This window comes from Mus musculus, chromosome 5 (genome assembly GCF_000001635.26).
Source record: "Mus musculus strain C57BL/6J chromosome 5, GRCm38.p6 C57BL/6J".
NCBI classification, from domain to species: Eukaryota; Metazoa; Chordata; class Mammalia; order Rodentia; family Muridae; genus Mus; species Mus musculus.
The window spans coordinates 115,976,567-116,000,172 of NC_000071.6; the positions used below are offsets into that span (position 1 = coordinate 115,976,567).

Below are 23,606 nucleotides of genomic sequence, written 5' to 3' on the forward strand. Positions count from 1 at the left end.
TTGAATTCCCCTGGACCTGGAGTGATAAGCAGTGGTGAGCTGCCTGACGTGGATGCTGGGAACAGAGCTCAAGTCCTGTAGAAGAGCATCAAGAGCTCTTACCACTGAGCTGTCTTTCCAGCCCCACGCTATGCATGGGAATGTGGCTTTTCTGGCTGAGTTGTTAATTGCCCAATGTCTAAAGGGCTGGGGTCCAACCCCCAACAGAACAAAAGATAAAAGTCCAACATACACAAAACAAAAACAAAGAAGTCAAAAACCAACACACACACACACACACACACACACACACACACACACACACACACACTCATGAACAACAAATGTCTGTCACTAACACAGTTACCAGGTGTCTTAGTACCATGCATGAATTTGTTTGTATTGTTCTTGCAGGAACCCCATGGGAGACCTGTGTTCTTTCTTGTCCCCTGCGTGGCACTAGCATGGTCTGTGTGTGCTCCTTATGTAGTGAAGGATTTCCATCTCTCACTCCAGCTCAACAAATCCTGACAGTCACTTGGCTCTTTGAGTTACTGTGCCATTGAGGCCCTTAACCTACGAAATCATGCCTGTTGGTCCACAAAGTTTGTCCTCGAGCGTCTTCCCACCCCATACTTACTCAGCTGATGTTGTGAAAATGCCGTCCTACCAAACCGTTTCTCCTTCGCTCCAACCCATCCTTCCTGCTCCCTCCAGTTGTTCATGCTCCAGTTCTGTCACCAGCCACCTCTCAGTTTCCTGTCGCTCTCATAAAGTGCTCGGGACAGGTCTAAGCACATCACCAAGGTCCACGTCCCCAGGGAGCCCTGGCCCGCAAGCACACCCCGCTTAGTCTCTCTCCGGGCAGCAGATAGATAGATGGCTTTGCGCAATAGTCCACGGAGAACAAAGATCCCTTTCCTCTGGCTTTGATTATAGTAAATAAACAGCCTGTTTCCCGGCGAGCCAGTGGAGCATGGATGTGTTTAGTGTAAAGAAATATTTTTGGCCCAGCTGTCACCAGGTGGATCATTTGTGCCTGTGACATGTTTCTCTTGGTTCCTGCTTGCTAATTAATGTCCTCCTAAAACAGTGGAGGAAAGGAAGGGAGGAAATCACTTGAACTTCACGGGACCAAAACTTCCCTTCAAGGCAGCGTCCTTCTTAACTGGTTTCTTTCTTTTTTAAATAGGACTTTGCTTTATTTTAGAATGCTAAGCTATGCGCCTCAGGAGTGACTTCGCTCTGTGTTGGGTCAGATACATGATTGAGCCAGCCTGCAGGAGGAAGTGTTTATTTCCGCTCAGAGCTTCAGAGGAACTGTCCATCTTTGCGGGGAGGGCTTTAGAGGGGTGGACACCACGGCAGCCAGGAAGTGGCGAGCAGGAGACGGAGGGTTCATGGCAAGACACAGTCCCCAAGGATGTCTGGCTTCCACGCAGGCCATGCCTCCTGTCACTTAGCCCCTCCTCAGGCTACCAGTGTCATACTGGGACTCCATCAAAGGTCCACCAGGCCAGAGTGCCTAAGATCTAACTTCCTGGGAACTCAGCTCCAAGACTCCCAGATACGCACCACTAACCCCCTTCCCTCAAAGCCGAGCATTAATTAAGTTGAGCCATCTCGGGTGCTAAGTGCAGCTGGGCTGGGCTGGCAAGAAAGGCAGATGGGGAAGAAGAGAAGGAAGAAGGACAGACACAGACTGCCAACATCTACATGAGCACCTACTGTGCGTGACAGACACTGTCACCTGGGGAGGCAGGGTACACCATCCACTCGGGAAGAAGGAAGCCTGGGCACTGCAGCTTTCGTGTGACAGAGTCAGGATCTAAGCAGGGTCCAGATTCTACTTAACACAGCTCCATGCCTCTGGCAGTCGTTACCATAGAGATGGGGAGCAAGGCACAGGCAGGAAGCAGGGAATGAAGAGGGCCAGGGCCAGCCAGCTCTGAGGCCACTGTGCCTCTCACTCTGTGGGGGTTGGGGACTTGGGGTGTCAGCCTTGGACTGTTTGAAAGCACCCACGATGATGTGTATTTTGCTTTCTTAACTTGCTTTCCCTTAGTCTGCAGAGTCTAGCCCACCAGGAAAGACTGCAGTAGCTGTGGTGACACGATCACCTGGGGTACATGAAATCAAACAGGGTCTCCCTGGACGGCACACATTTAGACAGGAGCTGCTTGACTTACGTTTTAATTAGATTTTCTTTTTTTTTTTTCAACACAAACTCTCTCCAGTGAAACCAAATTTTTTTCCTTGGGTTTGACCAGCTCCTGTTGAATAGCTAGGTCCTTCTTCCTTTGTCCCCACACTGTAGAAATACATCCTCTAATTGTGGCTATTTATATACGCAGGGCCAACCTTCAAGTTAGGGCTGATGTGACTTGGTGTGCACACCACCACACACAGCCTGTACAGTGGCTTTTCTGATCACCCACTGAGGTCTAGGACACTCCCAAGTGGAACAAATGGAGCTGATTCTCACTGCTTCGCTACCAGCTCTGGGCTGTGCTCTGAGGTGCCAAAATGGCTGCCTTTGTAACACAGAATGAGCGTGGGCCAGGACATCAGCTGCCTTGCAGTATGAAATTACAGGCATGTGGCCTTCAGGGGAGTCCTAGGACCCTCTTTTTCAGCTGTGTCCTCCTGTCTTGGAATAGAGACCAACCAGCAATTCTGGGAGGAGTTGCTCTCACAAGGGAACTTCCTGCATCACTCGGGAAGTCAGTTGGGGAACGGGATCCGGGGTGGAAACAGAGCAGCACCGTGTGCGATGTCAAGCCTTTTGCCATCCCCTCCGTCTCGCCAGCAAGCCAAATTGCAGCAGCAGATGGACCTGCAGAAGAACCACATCTTCAGACTGACGCAAGGGCTGCAGGAGGCGCTGGACCGGGCGGATCTGCTGAAGACAGAAAGGAGCGACCTGGAGTACCAGCTGGAAAACATTCAGGTGAGGGCCAGCAGGGGGCGCTGCGGACACCTGCTGCCTGTTCCTGCCCCTCCTCCCTGTCTCTTCCCTTCTCCTCAGCCACCCCCAGTACTTCTTTGTTACTGTCCTTTGGTTGTTTGGCACTCCGACATTCAGTCAGGGCAGGTACCATGACCCACGGAGCCACCTTGCTTTCCCTACTTGACCACTCATGTTCTTAAAGCACCAAATCCAAACGTAACGCTTCCGCCCGCCTCTGAGGCCGTCCTTGTTCCCGCGGATTTTAGGTTCTCTACTCTCACGAGAAAGTGAAAATGGAAGGCACAATCTCTCAGCAAACCAAACTCATTGATTTCCTGCAAGCCAAAATGGACCAGCCTGCTAAAAAGAAAAAGGTGAGTTGTGATGCCCAACAGCCGGGGGCAGGCGATCTCGCTCTGCCTCCCGTGACTCAGTAGCTACCACTGTGACTAGTAACCTCACAAATGAAAAAAAAATGTACATTTTTGTTTGTTCTGGGTTGAGAACCCCGTCTAAGTCTAACCAGAGTGGCCTTTATCACGGGTGACCATTGATCAAGACCAGCAGATAACCGCTCTGTAAGGGAGTCTTGTGTTCTGCTCCTGCAGAGAAAGCTGGGCTGGAGCAGGGGGTCATCTGCCGAGGGAACGGGCTTCTGCACAGGTTGAATATTAGGTCTGAAGGTCACGTGTGTCTGAGAGTTTAGCAGGTCCCACTTCCTGGGACTCTAGGGCATGTGTCACCTACGTGGGTCTCCAGGAAGCACTCAGGATTGATCTAGTCCATTGCTTTTTATTTAGCTTCCTGCTTGGGTCCCTTTTGAGACACAGTTTTGCAGCGTAGCTCACGCTGGACTTAAAACTCATGATGTTGCCTTTGGAGCACTGGGATTGCAGGCGCGCCCTCCCATCATCCCGTGCAGTTAAATGGCTCACGGACACAGGAAGTTAAAATGGCCTGCTTTAAAACTTGACTAGACAGCTCTCTTCCCCAGCGCCATACTCTGCTTTAAACCATAACAACTGGTGAAAACCAGGATGAAAAGCCAGCTGTGACATATGAGGCCCTAGGCTCAGTCATATGAGGGGTGGTGGGGAGAGATTAGCTGTGGCCCAGGTCATATGAGGGTTCCTGTGAGGAGACTGCCCAGTCCGCAGGCTCCCCACCAGCTGCAGCTCTCGCCCTAAGTTGTTGGCCAGCTCCAACTGAGCGCCAGGAAGGTTTCAAAGGGCTTGGCATTTCCTCCCAAGGGTCTTAGCACACTGTAACAATCATGGCAGCAGTGTTAAAGGAGGTCAGAGGAAGGGACCAATGGACCAACACCCTCGGTTGGCCTCTTCGTTACCCGGTTCCTGTCTGCCGCACACAGTCCTCCAAGGCTGTGTCTCGCTGTGCTGGCCACGGGAGGGTCTTTTCATATGCCATGTTATCATATATTCTTGCTAAAGCTCACGATATTTAATCTTTTTTTTTTTTTTATTCTGGCAGCGGACTATTGTCTGGTTGTGTTGTTAATGTTAGGATGTTTTGCGTTCGTTTTCCTGTTAATTCTTTTTTTTTCTTTTGTCAGACACGTGATTCCATTTTTTTCTCTTCTGTGTACAGTAACTTTCTGTTGGTATTTTTTTTTAGTGAGCCCTTTGTTTTGATATCATCTTAGCATTTGTTTTTCAATTTTTGCTTTCTTTAAAAAAAAAAAAAACCAACCCATAACCCTCCCCCTCCCCGTGTCTTGTCACTAAGCACCATGAGACAAGTTCAAAGGCAAGACGGACCTCTGAACCATCACCACCTCTCCCAGCTCCATACTCCATCCACCCTCATTACATTTTTTGAGGGGCAAGGACTCTCGGGAAATGGCTCTCCAGTCTTGGGAATGCTAAAGGACGAGGTGGTGGCAGTTGAAGCATCTTTAACCTTCTCGGTGAAAACCTCTGCACCGCTCCTTTTGTTTTTTTCAGCTGACTGGAATGGGCTGAGGCTCAGCCTCCCCTCCCCCCTCCCCTTCATATGCCATTTTTTCCCCAAACACACTTACAGTGAGTATATGCCTGGCCTTGGTGGCTTGCTCCTCCCGAGTCAGCTCTCCTTTAGCCTGGGTCTCCTCGGTACCAGTTTCTAGGAGTTAGGAGATATCTCTGTTTCCATTGCTAGGGTTTATTTAGTCGACGGAAAGAGGACCCTGCTTTGCCCACACAGGTTCCTCTGCAGTACAATGAGCTGAAGCTAGCCCTGGAAAAGGAGAAAGCCCGATGCGCGGAGCTGGAGGAGGCCCTTCAGAAGACCCGCATCGAACTCCGCTCTGCGCGGGAGGAAGGTAGGAACTCTCAGAAAACCTTCAAAACTACGGAGCAGGCGGAAGACCATTCCCCACGAGACTGGCCAGGACTAGTTGAGCATCTCTGCAGGCCACGGGTTTTCATTCCAGGCGTGTCCCCAGCCTAAAAGTTTTGCAGTTGCAGAGTTAGCACAACATCTGCCCTTTTGGTTTCGGGTCCTTGAAAGACAACTGCGGGCAACCGTCTTAGTCTGGTGCCCTAGGTGGCTAAGCCCCCATTGAAAGGCCTTGTAACTGGTGTCTCCACAGCTGCCCACCGCAAAGCCACGGACCACCCGCACCCGTCTACGCCAGCCACTGCGAGGCAGCAGATCGCCATGTCTGCCATTGTGCGGTCGCCCGAGCACCAGCCCAGTGCCATGAGCCTGCTTGCCCCACCATCCAGCCGCAGAAAGGAGTCGTCAACTCCAGAGGGTATGCTCTTGTCACTGTTTTCTACTGTTAAAACATCTGAAACCGGATCGTTTATAAAGAAAAGAAGTTTGTTCGGCTGAAAAAGTCAAGAGAGTGGTGCCAGCCAGCGTCTCCCAAGGGCAGAGGGAACCGTGTAGCTAGACAGGGTGTGGCAGCCCAGGTCATCCCTGTTCTTGTAAACCCAGTACAGTCACGGGGAGCCTGTCATCACGGCACCAGTCTAAGGTTACTAAGTCTTCTTCCCTGTCTGTTAACCCTGAGTCTGCCGTTACCACAGTAGCTCATGTTAATAGTCAGTCCCAAACCTGGTAAGATGATGTTTCAAGAACACGAAACAGTCAGGTGGTGCACACCGCTAATCTCAGCCCTCAGGAGGCAATGGCTGGTAGATGGCTGTGAGTTTCAGGCCTGCCAGGGCTACACAGTGAAACCCTGTCTAAAAGCAACCACTGTGAACCTGAGAAAACTAACCTATATTCCTTAGGTCCACTTTTAGAAATCTCACCAATGTGGTCCTACATGCAACCTGCGAGCTACGTCGGTGTTATTTAAAGTACTTTGAAGAGTGTATTAGATGTGCTACCCTCTGGCAAAGAACTTGGCAGTATTCCGTGTATGGGTATAAGAGTCCCCTACCAAACCAGACCTGCCCATGCTGCCACAGCACCTTACAGGATATCCTGTGTTTCTGGGCATAGCTGGGGAGTGAATTCTTAGGAAATAAATGAGTAGGTGAAAGGTTAAGGTCACTTCAAATGTGACCAACTGGCGGCCAGTTGCTAGAACCACTGACCATGTAAAGGGTTTCCTTTGTGGTCTCAAAAGTCCTTTTTGTCACACAGAAACAAAAAGGACTTTTGAAAGAGGTGAGGAAGGTGGTTTGAGGAGCCTTGGGGAAGCAGTGGCGAGCTGCCAATCAGCCCCTGGCTCCCTGCCAGCCTTCTTAGGTTGTAAATTTTGATGACACGGCCTTGTTGCTATGTTTATGGGCCACTTTGGTCAGAATGCTTAACTCTAAAAGTCTTCCAGATGGGAAAGAACCATCATTGTCTGCCAGGTGTTCATTGTCTGCCAGGTGTCCACCAACAGGTATCCACTGACAGGTGTTCATTGTCAGGTGTCCACCAACAGGTGTCCACTGACAGGTGTCCTGGAGCAGGTTTCTGCTCACCGTGGCTTCCCATGTCCCTGCTGGTGTGTATCATACCCTCTGGGTATTGCTGTACGCATTTGTGTCACATCACATCACTGACTACTCACAACTTTCTGAGAAAAGAAGAGGGGGCGGGCTCGGTGAGAAGACCCCAGTAGAGCTGGGTTTGGCGTATGTTCTGAGCTTCTCACTGTAAAGTTGCCTCTGGGTCACTGTTGATGGAGAGCCAGATAATGGGGCATGAGATGGGGAATAGAAATGTAAGACTCAGTTCTCCAGACGTAAAAAGTTTTGAAAAAAGGTAATTTGTGAAAAAAAAACCTGCACGTTAAAAGAATTCTTCAGTCAGTTCTTAATTTAATAACAAATTCTGCAGTTCATAATTACTACTTTTAAACTGAATTCTGTGAAAAGCACTAGATCTATCTTTCATGACTAAATGTTTACAAATAAGTAGAGCTGGGCTAGTGGGACACACCTTCAGTCTCAGAATTCTGGAGGCAGAGGTGGGGACAGGCAAATCACAGTGAGTTCACGCCAGCATGGTCTACATAATGAATGAGTTCCACACCAGCCAGGACTCTATGGACAACCCCTGTGTCTGTCCGCAGAGAGTCTGCATCTCTCCTTCTCCCCACCTCTGGGGACCACTAATCTACTTTCCCTCTCTGTGGATCTCCCATCCTTAGTCTCTCAAACACATGGGCTCGTACTCCACGCAGTCATCTGTGACTGGCTTATTTTCCAGAACACAGCGTTCTGTGGGATTCACCCACACTGTAGCGTGTCGCTGCCCTGCTGGTTTCTTTTCTTTACACGGCTAAATAATATTTCATTGCCTGGGCGGTGCATGTTACCTGTTACGCTGCAGAGGGTGTTTGAGCTGTCTCTGCTTGTTGGCTGCTGTGAACCGAGCCACTGTGAGTGATGTGTAGTTTTCATGTGGGTGGGTGTATAGCTTCTGTCCTCTTGGGCATGAAGCTAGGAGTGGAAATTGTTGGAATAATGTATACCTCATAGTCTATAGCTTTTGGAGGAACTGTCCTCCTGGGCCCTAAGGTACCACTTTCCATGCCCCCTCCCCCAGGGATGTGTGAACAATGCCATTTCTCTGCTTCTGCTTCGACCCTGGTTTTCCATTTCTGACTCTAGCCGTTTTAGCCACATGGCACCTTGCTGTGGTTTTAATTTGCATTTTTCCTAAAGCCTAATGACAGCTAGCAACTTTTCAGGTGCTTTGGGCCTGTTTTTCCTCTTTGGGGGAATATCTAGTCAAAGTACTGTGTTGTGAGAACTCCTAATAGCTTCTTGGAACCGATCTTAGCAGAGACCGTCTCTCTTGTCTCTTGGCGTCTCTCTTCACTTCCGGCTAACCATTTTTCCCCCCTTAGAATTCAGCCGGCGTCTGAAAGAGCGCATGCACCACAACATCCCTCACCGGTTTAATGTGGGCCTGAACATGAGAGCCACCAAGTGCGCCGTGTGTCTGGATACTGTGCACTTTGGACGCCAGGCATCCAAATGCCTCGGTAAGAGCCGCAGCTGTGTGTCCGCTGGACACCTCCATGTCTTCGTCGGGAAGATTGGTCAGGTGGAGGCGATGTTCTAAACTGTCGCATGATACATTCACCGCCAAAGCTTTTCCCTTCAGTGGGAGGGAGGAGGCTGCTTTTCCTCACGACCCCCACGTCAGTGTGCAAAGTGCCTCCACCTCGGTTAATTTTCAGGCAGCTTCGAATCAGGCCAGTCAGTTCCCTGCTGGCTTGAATGTCATGAACATACAAGCATGTTCCTGCACACGGCTCTGTGGGCAGCGTAGCCTGAAGCCAAAACCTGGGCCAAGGGCAGTGGCTGTCTGTGTCCCTGTTGGTGCTTGGCACCTGGGGAAGTATCAGGATGGCCTGAGTGCGCAGCTTCCCTTGCAGTCCTGCTGGGGGCGGAGAAGCTCGGGGCCTGCCTGGAAGCCCGCTGCGTGTCTTCAGGTTCTCCGTTGCTCTTCTCTAGAATGTCAAGTGATGTGTCACCCCAAATGCTCCACCTGCTTGCCCGCTACCTGTGGCCTGCCAGCTGAATATGCCACACACTTCACTGAGGCCTTCTGCCGGGACAAAATGAACTCCCCGGGGCTCCAGAGCAAGGAGCCTGGCAGCAGCTTGCACCTGGAAGGGTGGATGAAAGTGCCCAGGTACCCTGCAGGGTGGCCACTCTCAGGGCGGGCGCTGGCCGGAGGGGTAACAGGGAAGTGTCTTTGAGGTAGCCCCTCCCGCTTGCTTCTCCATTCTGAGACATTTTTCTCTCGTCCATCTTTCTTCCCCCAGAAATAACAAACGGGGACAGCAAGGCTGGGACAGGAAGTACATTGTTCTGGAGGGGTCAAAAGTCCTCATCTATGACAATGAAGCCAGAGAAGGTAAATTAGTCATTCGGGAAATGTCATTGCGTGGGGCTAACCCAGGCCTCCGAGTGTTGGAGTGAATGAAGAAGGCTTTGTGTTTAATGTTTGGTTTTATTTATTAAATTATTAATTAATTAATTTTTTTTGGACTGCCTCACAAGCCTTCTCTGCTTTCCCAATTTTCAAAGTTAGAAGCCAGGTGACTTCTCTAAAGGTTATTGGTGCGATACTCGATCTATAGGTCTCTCCCTTGAAGGACCCGCAGGGTGCTGCTGCCCTGAAGATCCCACCTGCTAACGCACCAGAGAGCTTCCGCCTCAGTGAACTAGCCACAAATCCGCAGCGGCATCAGAAAGCTGACTGTGCCCTCATCTGACACACTTTATTTATTTATTTTTTATCTTCCTCCCCTCTGCCTTGTCTGCACCTCTTTCCGTTCTGTGTCCTCCTGCGGCTCTTTACTACGTGCCTCTGCCCTCCTCTCTCCTCCCCTCCTCTCTTCTCTTCTCCCCTCTTCTGCTCTGTTCTGCTCTCCTCTCCTCTGCCCTCCCCTCCCCTCCCTTTTCTCCCCTCCCCTCCTCTCCTCTCTTCTCCCCTCCTCTCTTCTGCTGTCCCTTCCCCTCCTCTCCTCTCCCCTCCCTGTCTCTCCTCTTCTCTGCTCTCCTCCCCCTCCCCTCCTCTCTTCTCATCCCTCGTCTCTCTTTTCTCTCGTTCTTGGTCCTGTTCTTTTGTTTTTCTTTCCCACCTTCCTCTTTGCACCAAGCTGGACAGAGGCCGGTGGAAGAATTTGAGCTGTGCCTTCCTGACGGGGACGTATCTATTCATGGTGCCGTTGGTGCTTCAGAACTTGCAAATACCGCCAAAGCAGGTGAGTGGGATCCAGAAGAGCCCCGCCCAGGAGGCGGGCTGGGTTTGACAGACTGAGAGGAGCAGGATGCTCTGCCAAGGAGGGACCACCCCTGCCCAGTCCCCCATCTTAGCAGGAACTCAAGCTGCAGGGTCTGGTGGGATTTTGAGGCTGTGACATCATCAGCCAGCTCTGTTGGGGGGTGGGGTGGGGCCTCCATGGCCAACCCTGTGCTCTCTGAAATCTTGTAGATGTCCCATACATCCTGAAGATGGAGTCTCACCCACACACCACCTGCTGGCCTGGGAGAACCCTCTACTTGCTAGCACCCAGCTTCCCCGACAAGCAGCGCTGGGTCACCGCCTTAGAATCTGTCGTCGCAGGTGGGAGAGTTTCTAGGGAAAAGGCCGAAGCCGATGCTGTGAGTATGGGACCCTTGATGTGGGTTGGGGCTTCTCTGTAGGGTGCATGGCCGTGGGCACTGACTTTATCTGCGGGGGGTGGGGGTGGGGGTCCCCTACTCTGAAGGCTGTGGTGAGGGTCCTGACTCGCTTTGTGGTGCAGAGCAGGGGCAGGGGAAGCTGCCTTGTCTGCCTGGAGCAACCTCACAGCAGCCTTGGCCTTTATAAGGAAGCCCCTCCTCCTGTTTACCCCCTGGGGTCCTCGAGTTATAAGTACTTTGACTGGAAACCCCTGAAGGAGATGCCAGTGTGCCGGTGAGCACCTGTGTTCAGGGAAGCTGCACACAGTCTGTCCAGATGTCCCTGCAGTGTCTGCTCTCCGCAGGCAGGTCTGAAATCCCACGCGTCCTTAAGATGTGACAAACATTGCTGCTATGCCTCCATCGGCACCGCTCCCCCTGGGAATATCCCCGGGTGCAGACCGTGCTCATCACTCACTGGCGTTGGCTTCACTGAAGACGAAGCAGCACTTTCTAGACACTTAGCAATAGGAGGGTTCTTGACTGTGAGCCTCGGGAAGAATTGTGTCCTGTTCCACACATGAGCCTTTTTTTCTGAAATGTGCCTTAATGTGTGTACAATAGGCACGTGACCATACTTCGAGTGAGCATCAGCCAGTGTGGGTTGAGGTAAAGAGAACTAGAGGCTTGGCTTGCTCAGGACTCCCGAGCTTGTGTGTTCTTGTCGCAGCTGGAGGTGGGGAAGGGGCCTTCCTAACAGCTTGTTACCGCTCCGCACCTTTATCTTACCATTTCCTGTCACGGCATAGCATCTGTGCCTAGGTCACCCACTTGTGTGTGTCTGCACCAAGCTAATTTAGGGCTGCACTGGAGGAGCCATTAACAGTGACCTGGGGTTTCAGTCAGAAGTTGTGGCCAGAGCCCGGGGTCACAGTTGAGAGGGCTGAGCACTTGGCCTGGTGTCTGTGAGGGTGTGGTCCAATGTGTGCCTCTGAGCGTGACTTTAGGTTACTGATCCTCGGGAGGGCTTGGTCACAGATAGTTTGAATTTACTCCGCCCCGTCTTTTCTGTCTGCTTTCACACATGGAAAGAAATTACTTGGAAACTCTCTGCTGAAACTGGAGGGCGATGACCGGCTTGACATGAACTGCACCCTGCCCTTCAGTGACCAGGTAGGTCACCCAGGCAGCAGGCACAGTCGGTCAGCTGGGACCACACGCTGTCAGGATGGGGGCGGGGGTGATGGGGGGGGCGGGTAGCTTTGCTGCTGTTGAGTGTGGGGATTATTGCGGTGTCTGGCTCACGCTCCGTCTCTGGACCTCTGCCCTGGCAGGTAGTGCTGGTGGGCACGGAGGAAGGCCTCTACGCCCTGAATGTCTTGAAAAACTCCTTAACCCACATCCCAGGGATTGGCGCAGTCTTCCAAATTTACATCATCAAGGACCTGGAGAAGCTGCTCATGATAGCAGGTGGGAGGCCTAGCATGCAGCCTCGCGGTTGGCTTTTAGGGGCAGCACGCGGAGACCCGAGCGAGTGTCGCACTGGAGATGCACAGAAACAACCTCCTGGTGGCAGGCTGGAATAGTAGCGTCCCTGTCCCTTTGCTGTGTGTCTCTGCCGGTGCCAAGCCTCAGCTGATAAGCCTTTGTCCACATTCGGTTCCCTGTCCATGTCTACTTTACCAGCCTGACACTCTGAAAGAACACTGTACCATTTGGCCACATGCAGCACGCTCTCATTTACTATGACGAAATGCCTGAGACCAGGCTTCTGATGAAGAAAAGAGGTTTATTTACCCCACAGCCCTGGAAGTTCAAAATCCTAGAGGGCAACATGCCCGCGTAGTGAAAAGTTCCTCTTGTCTGCATGACCTCACCCGGAGAGCGTGCAGCTGGGAGCCAGTAGATTATCACCACACAGGAACACTGGATAGCCAAGGCTTGCTCCTTGATAGAGCCTCTCCTGAGCTCATGGGAGCTGCTCTCTGAGGCCTAACACCTCCTGTTAGACCCTGGGTGGGCCTACGTCTTTACTTGTTTAATTTTATGTGTGTGTGTTTGCCCTGCAAGGCCTCACAGACTTGGGTCAAGTCAAACTTTGTTTTTGTGTTTGCGATAGGCTTTCAGGTTGCCCAGGCTGACCCTGGACTACTGATCCTTCTCTTTCCCACGTGTAGGAATACTGCGACTATCCCGTCAGGCCCTGTGTGGGCTGGGACCTCCCGAGAGCTCGCCTCCTGCCCTGGAGGCACCTGTGATGTGGTTACTACAGAATCCTTCCTGTGTTCATGTGTGCCCAGACCCCTCCTCTGGATTCATACTTTCCAACATTTAGCTACACATTTTTCCTTTCTGAACACGTACATTTACTTATTTTTTTTTAACATTTGAATTAACTGTAGGTATGAACCCCAACCAAGTCCGTCAGCGTATGACCCTGCGGGCCCTTTGTCACACGTCTGTGGCATGCGTCTTCTTTTTAACCTCATTACTTGTTGGCAGGACTTTTTTTATTTGCTTACTTGCTTAGGTTTTTGAAGTAGGTGCCCCAGGCTAGCCTCGGAACTTTTTACGTAGCTGAGGATGTCCTTGAACTTCCGACCCTCCTGCCTCCACATCTGGATTGGTTCTCATCCCTCTGTCTCTCACACCTTGGACACATCTGAGTAGCTGAACCCCTTCATTGTTCCCCAACACATTCTTCCACATTCCAGGAACATGTGTGAAATTCTTTAGGGTTTTTTTTTTTTTTCTTGCAAAATTATCCCCATTCCCCAAGAACCTTAAAACTGAGAAGTCTGAGGCTTTCATTTCAGATCTAAAGCATGGGTGGAGACAACGACCGTGCGTGCTGGTCAAGTGTGTCCCTTCTCAGAAAGTCCCAAAACCTTCCACCCAGTCTCAAACTGGGTGTCACCATGGCATTACTCAGTGGAACAGTTCCTTCCTTGATCTCAGTTGATGGGTCTCACTCAAAATGAAGGACTCCCCCACCCCAAACTACTGTATAGAGTTAACTATAAGCCACAGAGCTTTACGAAACACACAGGAATTCTACATGTAGACTTGGGTCCTATCTTTAGGTATTTCATTTTGTACACAGATATTCCAAACTCGGAAGCCCCTCTGCCACCTCATCTTGGATGAGGAGCAACCCCATATTTGTCCACAGAGGCTCCTGTGGTTTTTAGTCACGGGTAAACTGGTTGTCCCCTGTGTCTTCATTGATGGGGCCCCTGACCACAGCTGCTCCTTTCCTCTCAGGGGAAGAGCGGGCTCTGTGCCTGGTGGACGTGAAGAAGGTGAAGCAGTCCCTGGCGCAGTCACACCTGCCTGCCCAGCCCGACGTCTCCCCCAACATATTCGAAGCCGTCAAAGGCTGCCACTTGTTCGCTGCTGGCAAGGTAACTCCCCCTTCTCCCCTCTCCAGGCTTTTACTGATGGAATGTTCTGGAAACCAGGCCTTCCCTTCTCACCAAACTTACTGAGTCGACCTTAAAAATTGGGCCTGCGAACTCTTTGAGGGAAATGTCTGAGGAGCCTGGAAGCCAATGGCGAAACCCGGGGTAGCAGAGTGTTAGAGAACAAGTGTGTGTGATGAGCCTCCACAAAACAACACTTGGAAGACAGAGGCATGCAGAGCTCTGAGTGCAAGGCCAACCTGGTCTACAGAGCGAGTTCCAAGCCTGCTGCAGATGTGTCACGAGGCCCTGTCTCAAGACAAACCAAAAATAATCCAGAAAAAAAAAAGCAATTCGACATAGAAAGTGTGTTTATTACTAGAAACATACAAATTCTAAATTATATTTATTTGGTGGTCCCTTGGTGCCTGCCACCAATTGGCTCCAGAACCACTGCTAGTGACAAAACCAAACGCCAAGATGCTGCTGACCTCTGCTGTGCGATGATGGGGTCCTGTGCTCTCAGCCCTGCCTCCATCATCCCTAGATGGCTTACGGTGCTAGTGTGGGACCCACAGAGTGAGCTAGATAAGAAACTGGAAGGTTTTTTTTTTTCAAGGCTATGCATTGTCCTCTGACCACTGTTCTAGCTGCACCTTTTATCTGTGGATGTGTATGTTTTTCATTACCATCCCATGGATTTTAAAGTTTCTCCTATGAACAGTGAGTTACTTAGAAATGTACATGTTGGTTTCCAAAAATAACTTAAAAATTACAAATCACTCCTTTTATTGTTTGGAATACTAAAGCCAATGTGAAATGTGAATGTAAATTGTAAAGCCTCATGCTGAATTGTGTGCACAGCCTCCCCAACCCTAGAAGCAGCATCTCCAGTAATTGGTGTTTTCCTCTCTGCCCTTCAGTTTAGGGATCTATGTGCAGTGGATCTCTTTTCAGTCTCAGTGGGAGATAAAAGCCTGACTGTAGGAGATAGAAATAGAATCTTCATGTAGAACTCCATAACCACCGACCCGACTGAATAACTTTTCCTCTGGATCCAAGTGTGTTTATTCTTGTCTCCACTGGGCTCAGTTTCCCATGGATCTGTCTGTCTGTCTGTCATGGCCGGGAAGGCATGGCAGCCGGAGCTTGGAGCCAAAGGCTGTTGGCGCAGACCCTTGTGTATCAGAAAGCAGATAGGAGTGCTGGCCCTCTTCAGGCTCCCTTCTTTCCAGGTGTATTTAGTGTGTGACCCCAGCCCGTTGCTTGCCACCCTGTTATGGTGGTGGTTTGTTGCTAACTGGACAATCTAGAACCACCTGGGAGAGGAGCCCTTCCGCATGCCTTTGGGGGATGTAAATCGATATGAGCTGGCAGTCTTACTTGTGGGCCGGCCCATTCCCATTCCCTAAGCAGGGCATCCTGGATTGTATAACTGAGCAATGTGAGCTGAGCACGCTCCAGCGTGCATGCATTTGTCTCTCTCCACCCCCACCTGTTCCAGCTCCCGTTGCCCCGTTTTCTATACAGCCGTGAGCTGCACCGTTCGCTGAGAATCAGGTTAAACCCTGTCCCCCATGCATTGCTATGTCAGAGGATCTGATCACAGCACCAGATAAGAAGCCCAGACTGAGATAATCCACTCTGGGAAGGGCCTAACCATGCCCAACATGTATGTCCTCAGGGGTTCCAAATCATCAGGTTGACAATGGAGATGAACGACCTCACAAATTTCCCTAGTACCTACCCCTCACCTTTCTCGTGTGTCACTGTGTCCTCCTCCACTCAGTAATGTCAAAAAAGTCTGTCTCCATCCAAAGGCTCATATATATGAACTGTGAGATGTCACATGGCCCCTAGACCTTCTCTTTTGTCCCAGCTAAGTCAGTGAATCCCAAACCAGAAGACAGTTGGTAATACGCAGACAGTTTTGATTATCACAAGTAAAGGGCACTACGGGCATCTGGTGGTTAGGGCCATGGTGCTCCCGTTCTCCTCCAGTGTACGGGTGCTCCCTACCTCCATCACAGAAAATGATCTGGTCCAAAATGTCTCTGCTGCTGAGGCTGAGACCTTGTCTAGTTTAGGGCAGAGCTATAGTTGGTGCTGGTGACAAGTTCTCCTTCTTGCCCCAATGGCCTTCTAGATCGAGAACAGCCTGTGCATCTGCGCCGCTATGCCAAGCAAAGTCGTCATCCTCCGCTACAATGACAACCTCAGCAAGTACTGCATCCGCAAGGCAAGCCAACAGCCCAGCCTCCCCCGGGGTCCCATCCTGCTATGTTGAGGATAGCTTGTGCCTGGCCCTCTCTGTTTAGAGCGTGAAACCTGTCCTTCCTGGAAGAGCCCAGAGCCTGTGGTAGCCACAGTGTCCCCTCTCTCTTTACTCCTGTGAGGGATCTGCCCAGCGGACTCAGCTTTCTGAAGGTGGATGGAGGAGATGCCCCTTTGAGCTGACAGAAGGCAGCTTTGTCTTAGAAGTTAACAGTCCCTGGCAGTGTCTGTCTCGTCTCCCTCAGCTCCTGGAGGTTTCCGGTGATAAGGGATAAGCCAGCACTGGCTCCGTTTTGCCTTGTGATCAAGAGTCTAGTTCTCCTGAGGACAGAATGCTTTGTAGGGGATGACTGCTGTGTGGAGGAAGAAACATTCCAACCTTTAACTTTGCCTCACTTCTGGAGACAGTGTCCGTTGTCCCCAGACTAAGTGTGTTGTGTAGTGACAAGTCCGGGTCATGCCATGATAATACCAGAATGAAAGGGGAAATGAGTTACATGTCCAGGTTGTTAGTGAGCCACTGCCTCTGTGGGCTTGTTAGCCCGTGCTTCTCGACCACCCGTGGATCGGGGAAGCTGGGCAAGAGCTGCCTTTCCCCATCTAAGGCTGAGTCTACCTTTGATTTTCCTACCTCTCAAGGTAGCATCCCGCATCTCTGTTTCCTCGGGCATGGTATGCAGCCAAGGGATACATTTTCTGTGAGATACATTTTCTGTGAAGGTGACGATTAAAGTTTGAACCATTGGCTGCAGGCAAACAGGATTCCTGGTCATCACTCCGAGAAAGCATGCTTGTTATGTTTTGTTTTAATGATATTAGGATTAGCTTAGGAACAACTACAAATAATTAGGAGGCAGTTAAGACAGGCATGCAGTAATGCCAAGTGGCTAATACAGCCTCAAATTAGAAACCAGCAAATTACAAGCCAGCCCAAAGCCAGACACTAGGCTAGGTACCCCAGCTGCCAGTGTCAGTAGTTGGTGTAAGATTCCAGCCCTTTGCTCCTGCAAGGATACATTGTTGCCATTTTGCCCGTCTGTGCAAATTTCTCACCCACTTGGGAGTTGCAGTTCTGCCTTGTTTTTTCAGGATTGCAGGGACTGGGGTAGAGCAAAGGTAGTGAGGTACCATACAGGTTGTGGGTCATTCTGGCATGTTGTGAGAGGCTTGGCTAGAGCCTCAGGCAGAGACAGAGCAGCAGAAACATGCATCCCGTGTCATCTCTGCCCCTCTGTGCCCCTCACCTCAGGAGATCGAGACCTCAGAGCCCTGCAGCTGTATCCACTTCACCAACTACAGCATCCTCATTGGGACCAACAAATTCTATGAGATCGACATGAAGCAGTACACGCTTGACGGTATGACTGCCATCCTCCACCCTCCTCCCCACCCCACGTGGGCAGCTTGGGTCCTTCGGAGGGAGGGTGGCTCGGGCTTCATCCCTGAAGCCCCCTGCCTGGCCTGTCTTCACAGAGTTCCTGGACAAGAACGACCATTCCTTGGCACCTGCTGTGTTCGCCTCCTCGTCCAACAGCTTCCCTGTCTCCATTGTGCAGGCGAACAGCGCCGGGCAGCGAGAAGAATACCTGCTGTGCTTCCACGGTAGGTCGCCAGCCCAGTGCCAGGACCCAGTGCCTTTCCCTTGCTAGGCAGGGTGGGTCTTGCCAAGGAGGTGGAGAATGTCTACCCAGCATCACGGATGCCCACTGCGATTCCCTCGTAAGCAGGGCAGTGACCTGGCCACCCTGACATTCTTTCTTGCCTTTGTTTTCTCTTGATTTTTTTTCCTTTTAAGTGTTTCTTCTTCTTTTTTTTGTTTGTTTGTTTGTTTGTTTTTAATATTTTTTATTAGGTATTTTCCTCAATTACATTTCCAATGCTATCCCAAAAGTCCCCCATACCCTCCCCCCCATTCCCCTACCCACCCACTCCCACTTTTTGGCCCTGGCGTTCCCCTGTACTGGAGCATATAAAGTTTGCATGTCCAATGGGCCTCTCTTTCTACTGATGGCCGACTAGGCCATCTTTTGATACATTTGCAGCTAGAGACAAGAGCTCCCGGGTACTGGCAAGTTCATAATGTTGTTGCACCTATAGGGTTGTAGAACCCTTTAGCTCCTTGAATACATTCTCTAGCTCCTCCATTGTTTCTTAGTTTTCAATCTCTGGGCGTTTCTTTTTCCCCTTCCTGCCTGTCTCTGCGTTTCTGTCTGTCTATTCCTCCCTTTTTTCCTCTCCCACTTTTTTTTTTCTTTTTTTGGTTTTTCGAGACAGGGTTTCTCTGTATAGCCCTCGCTGTCCTGGAACTCACTCTGTAGATCAGGCTGGCCTCAAACTCAGAAATCCGCCTGCCTCTGCCTCCCGAGTGCTGGGGTTAAAGGCGTGTGCCACCGCGCCCGGCTTTTTTTTTTTTTGTTTGTTTTTCTTTTCTTTTTTTTTTTTTTTTTTTTTTTGTCAACTTTCTTTCTTGAGGAAAACGGATTACTCAGAAAACTTCACTTAGGAAACTTTCAATTTAAACTGAAGATGGTTCTGTGGTGGTCGTCTGGCTTTGCCAGTCCGGTTAGAGCCAGTCAGTTGCCCATGGGCTTTGGTCCTTGTTCTCCCATCAAAGCACACGTGGCTAATGTCCCCATGCCCTTGGCGCCTTACAGAATTTGGGGTGTTCGTGGATTCTTACGGAAGACGTAGCCGCACAGATGATCTCAAGTGGAGTCGCTTACCTCTGGCCTTCGGTATGTGAGGTACGGGGTGGGGGCAGGGGGGTCGCCTGATCTCCAAAGCTTGTGTCCTGGGAAGGAATCATGTGGAGTCCTTGGCTTTGGTCTGGTAGTGGTGCCTTCTAATGGACTTAAGTGGCATGGGCAGAATTCACCTATCAGTGTGTTTGTGGAGAACTGTGAACGTCTTGTCTCCAAAGCCACAGTTTATCCTTGGTGGAACATACAATCTCATGATACAAAGGAGAATATTCCTCGTGGATTTGAAGTCATTTTCAAGGCTGTGTAGTATCCCATGGCATACTTGAACAGAAATGAGTTCTGACTAGGCAGAATAGTGAGCTCATACCTGTTCATTCTCTAAGTGCACACACCATGGGAGGCATCCGAGTGCTGTCTTGTCAGATGTTGTTCTCTAGTTGTATGTCCTAAATGCAGAGTAGGTCAAAGAAGAAACAGATGTGCAGGCCCATAAGTTCTGCAGGACCAGGATGCTCGCTCTCTCTCTCTCTCTCTCTCTCACACACACACACACACACAAATACAGACAGATATACACTCACACATGCACACACACATCTCTGTCAGAAACACACACACATCTCTGTCTCTGTCACACATCCACACACATACATCCACACACACGCACACACATTCACGCACATGCACGGAGTAAATAAACAAATGTAAAAGAAAATACTTTTTTTGTTGTTATTGCTCACCTGTTGCTATGTAATGAGCAATCCTGGATCTTAGGAGCTTTAAGCAGCTGCTGTTGTCCCCGGCTCTGGGTCTGTTAGGCTGTGTCCCTCATGGTGTCACTGGGATCTAGGGCAATCAGAAGGTACAAAACAGCCTTAGAAACAAGGAGAAGCAAGGTGCCTTCTCTGTCTCTCTCTTCTGTTGTTGGCCACGGGGGTCACTTAGCTAGAGGCCTTGGTTCCTCTCTATCTAGACTCATCCAGGACATAGACAGAGGCTTCATGGCCTTTCTCTTGCACCACATTATGCTGGTTCAGGCAGGCCAACAGAGCTGCCATGTTCAGAGTCATGGCTTGCCACAGGAGCAGCCGTGACAACAGAGGAGGGAACAGGGCCCGGCCCGTCTTCTCTGGCAGTAGTGTCCCCTCTTAGAGAGATAAGTGTTAAGACATAGCTGCAGTGCTCGCACACAGGAGGTTCTGGGGTTCATCACCAGCCTGGGCAACATGGGGAGACCGTCTCCAAATTGAAGCAAAGTAACAATAAAGCCCTGCTGTAATATCTAAATCCTGATCTTTTAAAAACTCGGCTTGGAGAGGACGGGGAGAGCACTGACTGCTCTTGCAGAGGACCCTGGTTCGGTTCCCAACACCCACATGGCAGCTCACAGCCATCTGTGACTCCAGTTCTGGGAATCTGACACCTTCTGGTCTCTGAGGGCATCAGGCACATATGTGCACAGATACTCATATACAGGCAAAAGACTTATATCTGGGGGGAAAATCTTTAAAAACTTGGAGAGTGTTGTAGTATAAAGAGGTCCCTAGGAGAATTCTTGCCCTGGTGTCCGTCCACTGCAATCTCCATCTTGTTGTCCCCAAAGGGAAGAAGGACTTTGCTGAGCTTAGCATCTTCCCAGTGCTCTGTGCAAACACAAGCATGTGGTAGACTTCTCCCCATCTGGGGGATAACATGCTCTGCACAAGCTTCTCAACTTGCCCTGGTAGACACAGGGCCTCCTGGTGCGTCCTTTACCTTGCACAGAGTTCCATGGGGATGCAGTAATTTACTTAACTGATATAAGTTAAGTTAGGTTGTAATGAGCAACAAGGTAGCGACTGAGCCCAAGCTAGTGTGGTTACACTGAGATGGGTGCTGGATGCTGGGTCATTGGCACCATGATAGGTGCTGGATGCTGGGTCATTGGCACCATGATAGGTGCTGGATGCTTGGTCACTGGTCCTTCCTTGTTCAGGTTTTGATTTTACTCCCCCCTCCCTCCCCCACGCCATTTTCCCCCCTCATGCTCATCCTCCGCGGTGGCCTTGCAGCCTACAGAGAACCTTATCTGTTTGTGACTCACTTCAACTCCCTGGAAGTCATTGAGATCCAGGCCAGATCCTCACTGGGGTAAGCGTTTCCCGTTTCCCGCCTTGCTTTGAAGACAGGAGTGCCACCCAGCAACCTTTGTCGCCAGTAACAACTTTGTCAACTCTCTTCTGGAACCCTGCAGGAGCCCTGCCCGAGCATATCTGGAAATTCCAAACCCTCGCTACCTGGGCCCCGCGATTTCCTCCGGAGCGATTTACCTGGCCTCCTCATACCAGGACAAGTTAAGGGTCATATGCTGCAAAGGAAACCTCGTGAAGGAGTCAGGCACTGAGCAGCACCGGGTGCCCTCCACCTCCCGCAGGTACTGAGTCTCCTTCCCTCCGCCATGTGAAGACACTCAAGGAAAAGCATCAGACTGGGGAGGGCTCCTGGTCACAGCGGCAGGGAGCCTCTGGCATTTCCCTGAGGGAGCCAGCCTTCAGTGGCTCTGTAGAGAAAACGGCTCCAGACTCATGCTTCCTTGCTTTGCTCTGTGTCTGTGGTAGTGGCTGCTGAGCCCCAGGGAACCCTGTGGCCCCTTCTTCGTGCTGCTTACGCCCAGTGCAAGAGGCAACTGGAGCCCTTGGTCTAATCCTGATGCTAGAGCACTAGAGCACTGTGGGGGCTCACAGCAGGACCCGCAGCCTAGACTTAGGACCAGGAAGGAAGCTAGGGGGGGGGGGGCATCGGAAGGGCAGGGAGGCAAAGCAGGCAGAGGGGAGGTCCTGAGGAGTGGGGCAGGGGTGGGGGCGGGAGTGGACAGTGGCTTCCCAGGCCACCTGGAGGCTTCTATGGAACCCGAGAACGCTTCAGAGTTCTATTTTATTTTATAACTTGTATTTAAATTTGTGTTGGAAATCTAACCCCCAGATGTAGTACCCAAAGGCCACAGAAAGTATTAAATAGTAGTCTCTTTGGTTTCTTTTCTTTCTTACTTTTTTTTAAAAATAAAGATTTATGTATTTTTATTTATTTTTGTTTTATTGAGATAGGGTCTCATTTTGTAGCCTTAGCTGGCCTGGAAGTCACTATTATGGACCAGGCTGGCCTCTAACTCATAGAGGTCATCAGCCTCTGCCCCTCTGCCTCTGCCCCTGCCCCTCTGTCCCTCTGCCTCTGCCCCTGCCCTTCTGTGCCTCTGCCCCTGCCCCTCTGTCCCTCTGCCTCTGCCCCTGCCCCTCTGTCCCTCTGCCTCTGCCCCTGCCCCTGCCCCTCTGTCCCTCTGCCTCTGCCCCTGCCCCTCTGTCCCTCTGCCTCTGCCCCTGCCCCTCTGTCCCTTTGCCTCTGCCCCTGCCCCTCTGTCCCTCTGCCTCTTCCCCTCTGCCCCTGCCCCTCTGTCCCTCTGCCTCTGTCCCTCTGCCCCTGCCCCTCTGTCCCTCTGCCTCTGCCCCTCTGCCTCTGCCCCTGCTCCTCTGCCCCTGCCCCTCTGCCTCTGCCCCTGCCCCTCTGCCCCTCTGACTCTGCCCCTGTTCCTCTGCCCCTGCCCCTCTACCTCTGCCTCCAGACTGTGCTACTTTCACCTGGCTCATTTTTTTAAATTCTATTTTATGCATATGAATATTTTGCCTGCATGTATGTGTGTGCCTCTTACCCAAGGAGACCAGAAGAGGGTGTCTAATCCACTGTAGCTGGGGTTACAGACAGTTGTGAACTGCTGTATGGTTGCTGGGAATTGAATTCAGGTCCTCTGAAAAAAAACCAAAAAGCCAGCGCTCTTAACTGCTGAGCCATCAGTCTAGCAGCCTGCCCCTTAGTTTAAAGAGATAATGACCTTGTCATGTCCCCATGTGTCTTAGTTAGGGTTTTACTGCTGTGAGCAGACACCATGACCAAGGCAACTCTTATAAAGGACAGCATTTAAGTGGGGCTGGCTTACAGGTTCAGAGGTTCAGTCCATTATCATCAAGGCGGAAGCATGGCAGCATCCAGGCAGGCATGGTGCAGGAGGAGCTGAGAGTTCTACATCTTCGTCTGAAGGCTTGCTAGAAGACTGGCTCCCACGTGGTTAGGAGGAGAAGGGTCTCATTGCCCACCCCCACAATGATACACCTACTCCAACAAGGCCATACCTCTTAATAGCACCACTCCCTGACCCAAGCATATACAAACCATCACATTCCACTCCCTGGCCTTCATAGGCTTGTTCAAATGAATGAGTTTATGTCCACACCTAAACATAGCATAATGCAAAGTACATTTGATCCAACTTCAAAAGGTCCTATAGTCTATAGCAGTCTTAACAACATTAAAAGTCCAAAATTCAAGGTCCCTCTCTTCTGATATCCACCCAGTCACTTAACTGTAATCCCCAAAGCAAGACAGGAAACCAGCTGGGCAGACTCCAAACTCTGCATCTCCTTGTCTGATGTCAAAGATCTCCACTCCCTTTTCATCTTTGTTGACTGCAACAAACTCCTCTCTCTGGGGCTGGTTCCACTCCCTGGTAGCAGCTTTCCTCAGCAGATAGTCCATGGCTCTGACATCTCGAACATCTTGGAGACCCAAGGCAACTTCAACTTGACACCTTCTTGTTTCAATGTCTGGGATCCACACATGATCTGGGCTCCTCCTAAGGGCTGGTGTCACTGCCCCAGCTCTGCCCTCTGTATCTCTCTAAGCTCAGGTTGATCCACTTCACTGC

The 23,606-nt window shown here is 50.8% G+C and overlaps 1 protein-coding gene across 34 annotated transcripts in view; it reads left to right on the forward strand.

Moving 5' to 3' along the window:
- The window catches only part of Cit (citron), a 163,730-nt gene that overhangs the window by 131,343 nt on the left and 8,781 nt on the right, over positions 1-23,606 (forward strand). For 20 of the 34 annotated variants that reach the window (XM_006530131.2, XM_030254099.1, XM_006530130.4 and 17 more), the window contains 19 exons: positions 2,789-2,929; positions 3,196-3,303; positions 5,084-5,246; positions 5,517-5,681; positions 8,226-8,363; positions 8,839-9,019; positions 9,153-9,244; positions 9,993-10,097; positions 10,328-10,497; positions 11,122-11,166; positions 11,590-11,670; positions 11,832-11,967; positions 13,762-13,901; positions 16,045-16,137; positions 17,422-17,530; positions 17,646-17,774; positions 18,827-18,907; positions 20,926-21,004; positions 21,108-21,287. In XM_006530131.2, the coding sequence (XP_006530194.1) occupies positions 2,789-2,929; positions 3,196-3,303; positions 5,084-5,246; positions 5,517-5,681; positions 8,226-8,363; positions 8,839-9,019; positions 9,153-9,244; positions 9,993-10,097; positions 10,328-10,497; positions 11,122-11,166; positions 11,590-11,670; positions 11,832-11,967; positions 13,762-13,901; positions 16,045-16,137; positions 17,422-17,530; positions 17,646-17,774; positions 18,827-18,907; positions 20,926-21,004; positions 21,108-21,287 (2,336 nt within the window). The other 14 variants (XM_030254100.1, XM_006530141.4, XM_006530145.4 and 11 more) reach the window with 5 other exon arrangements.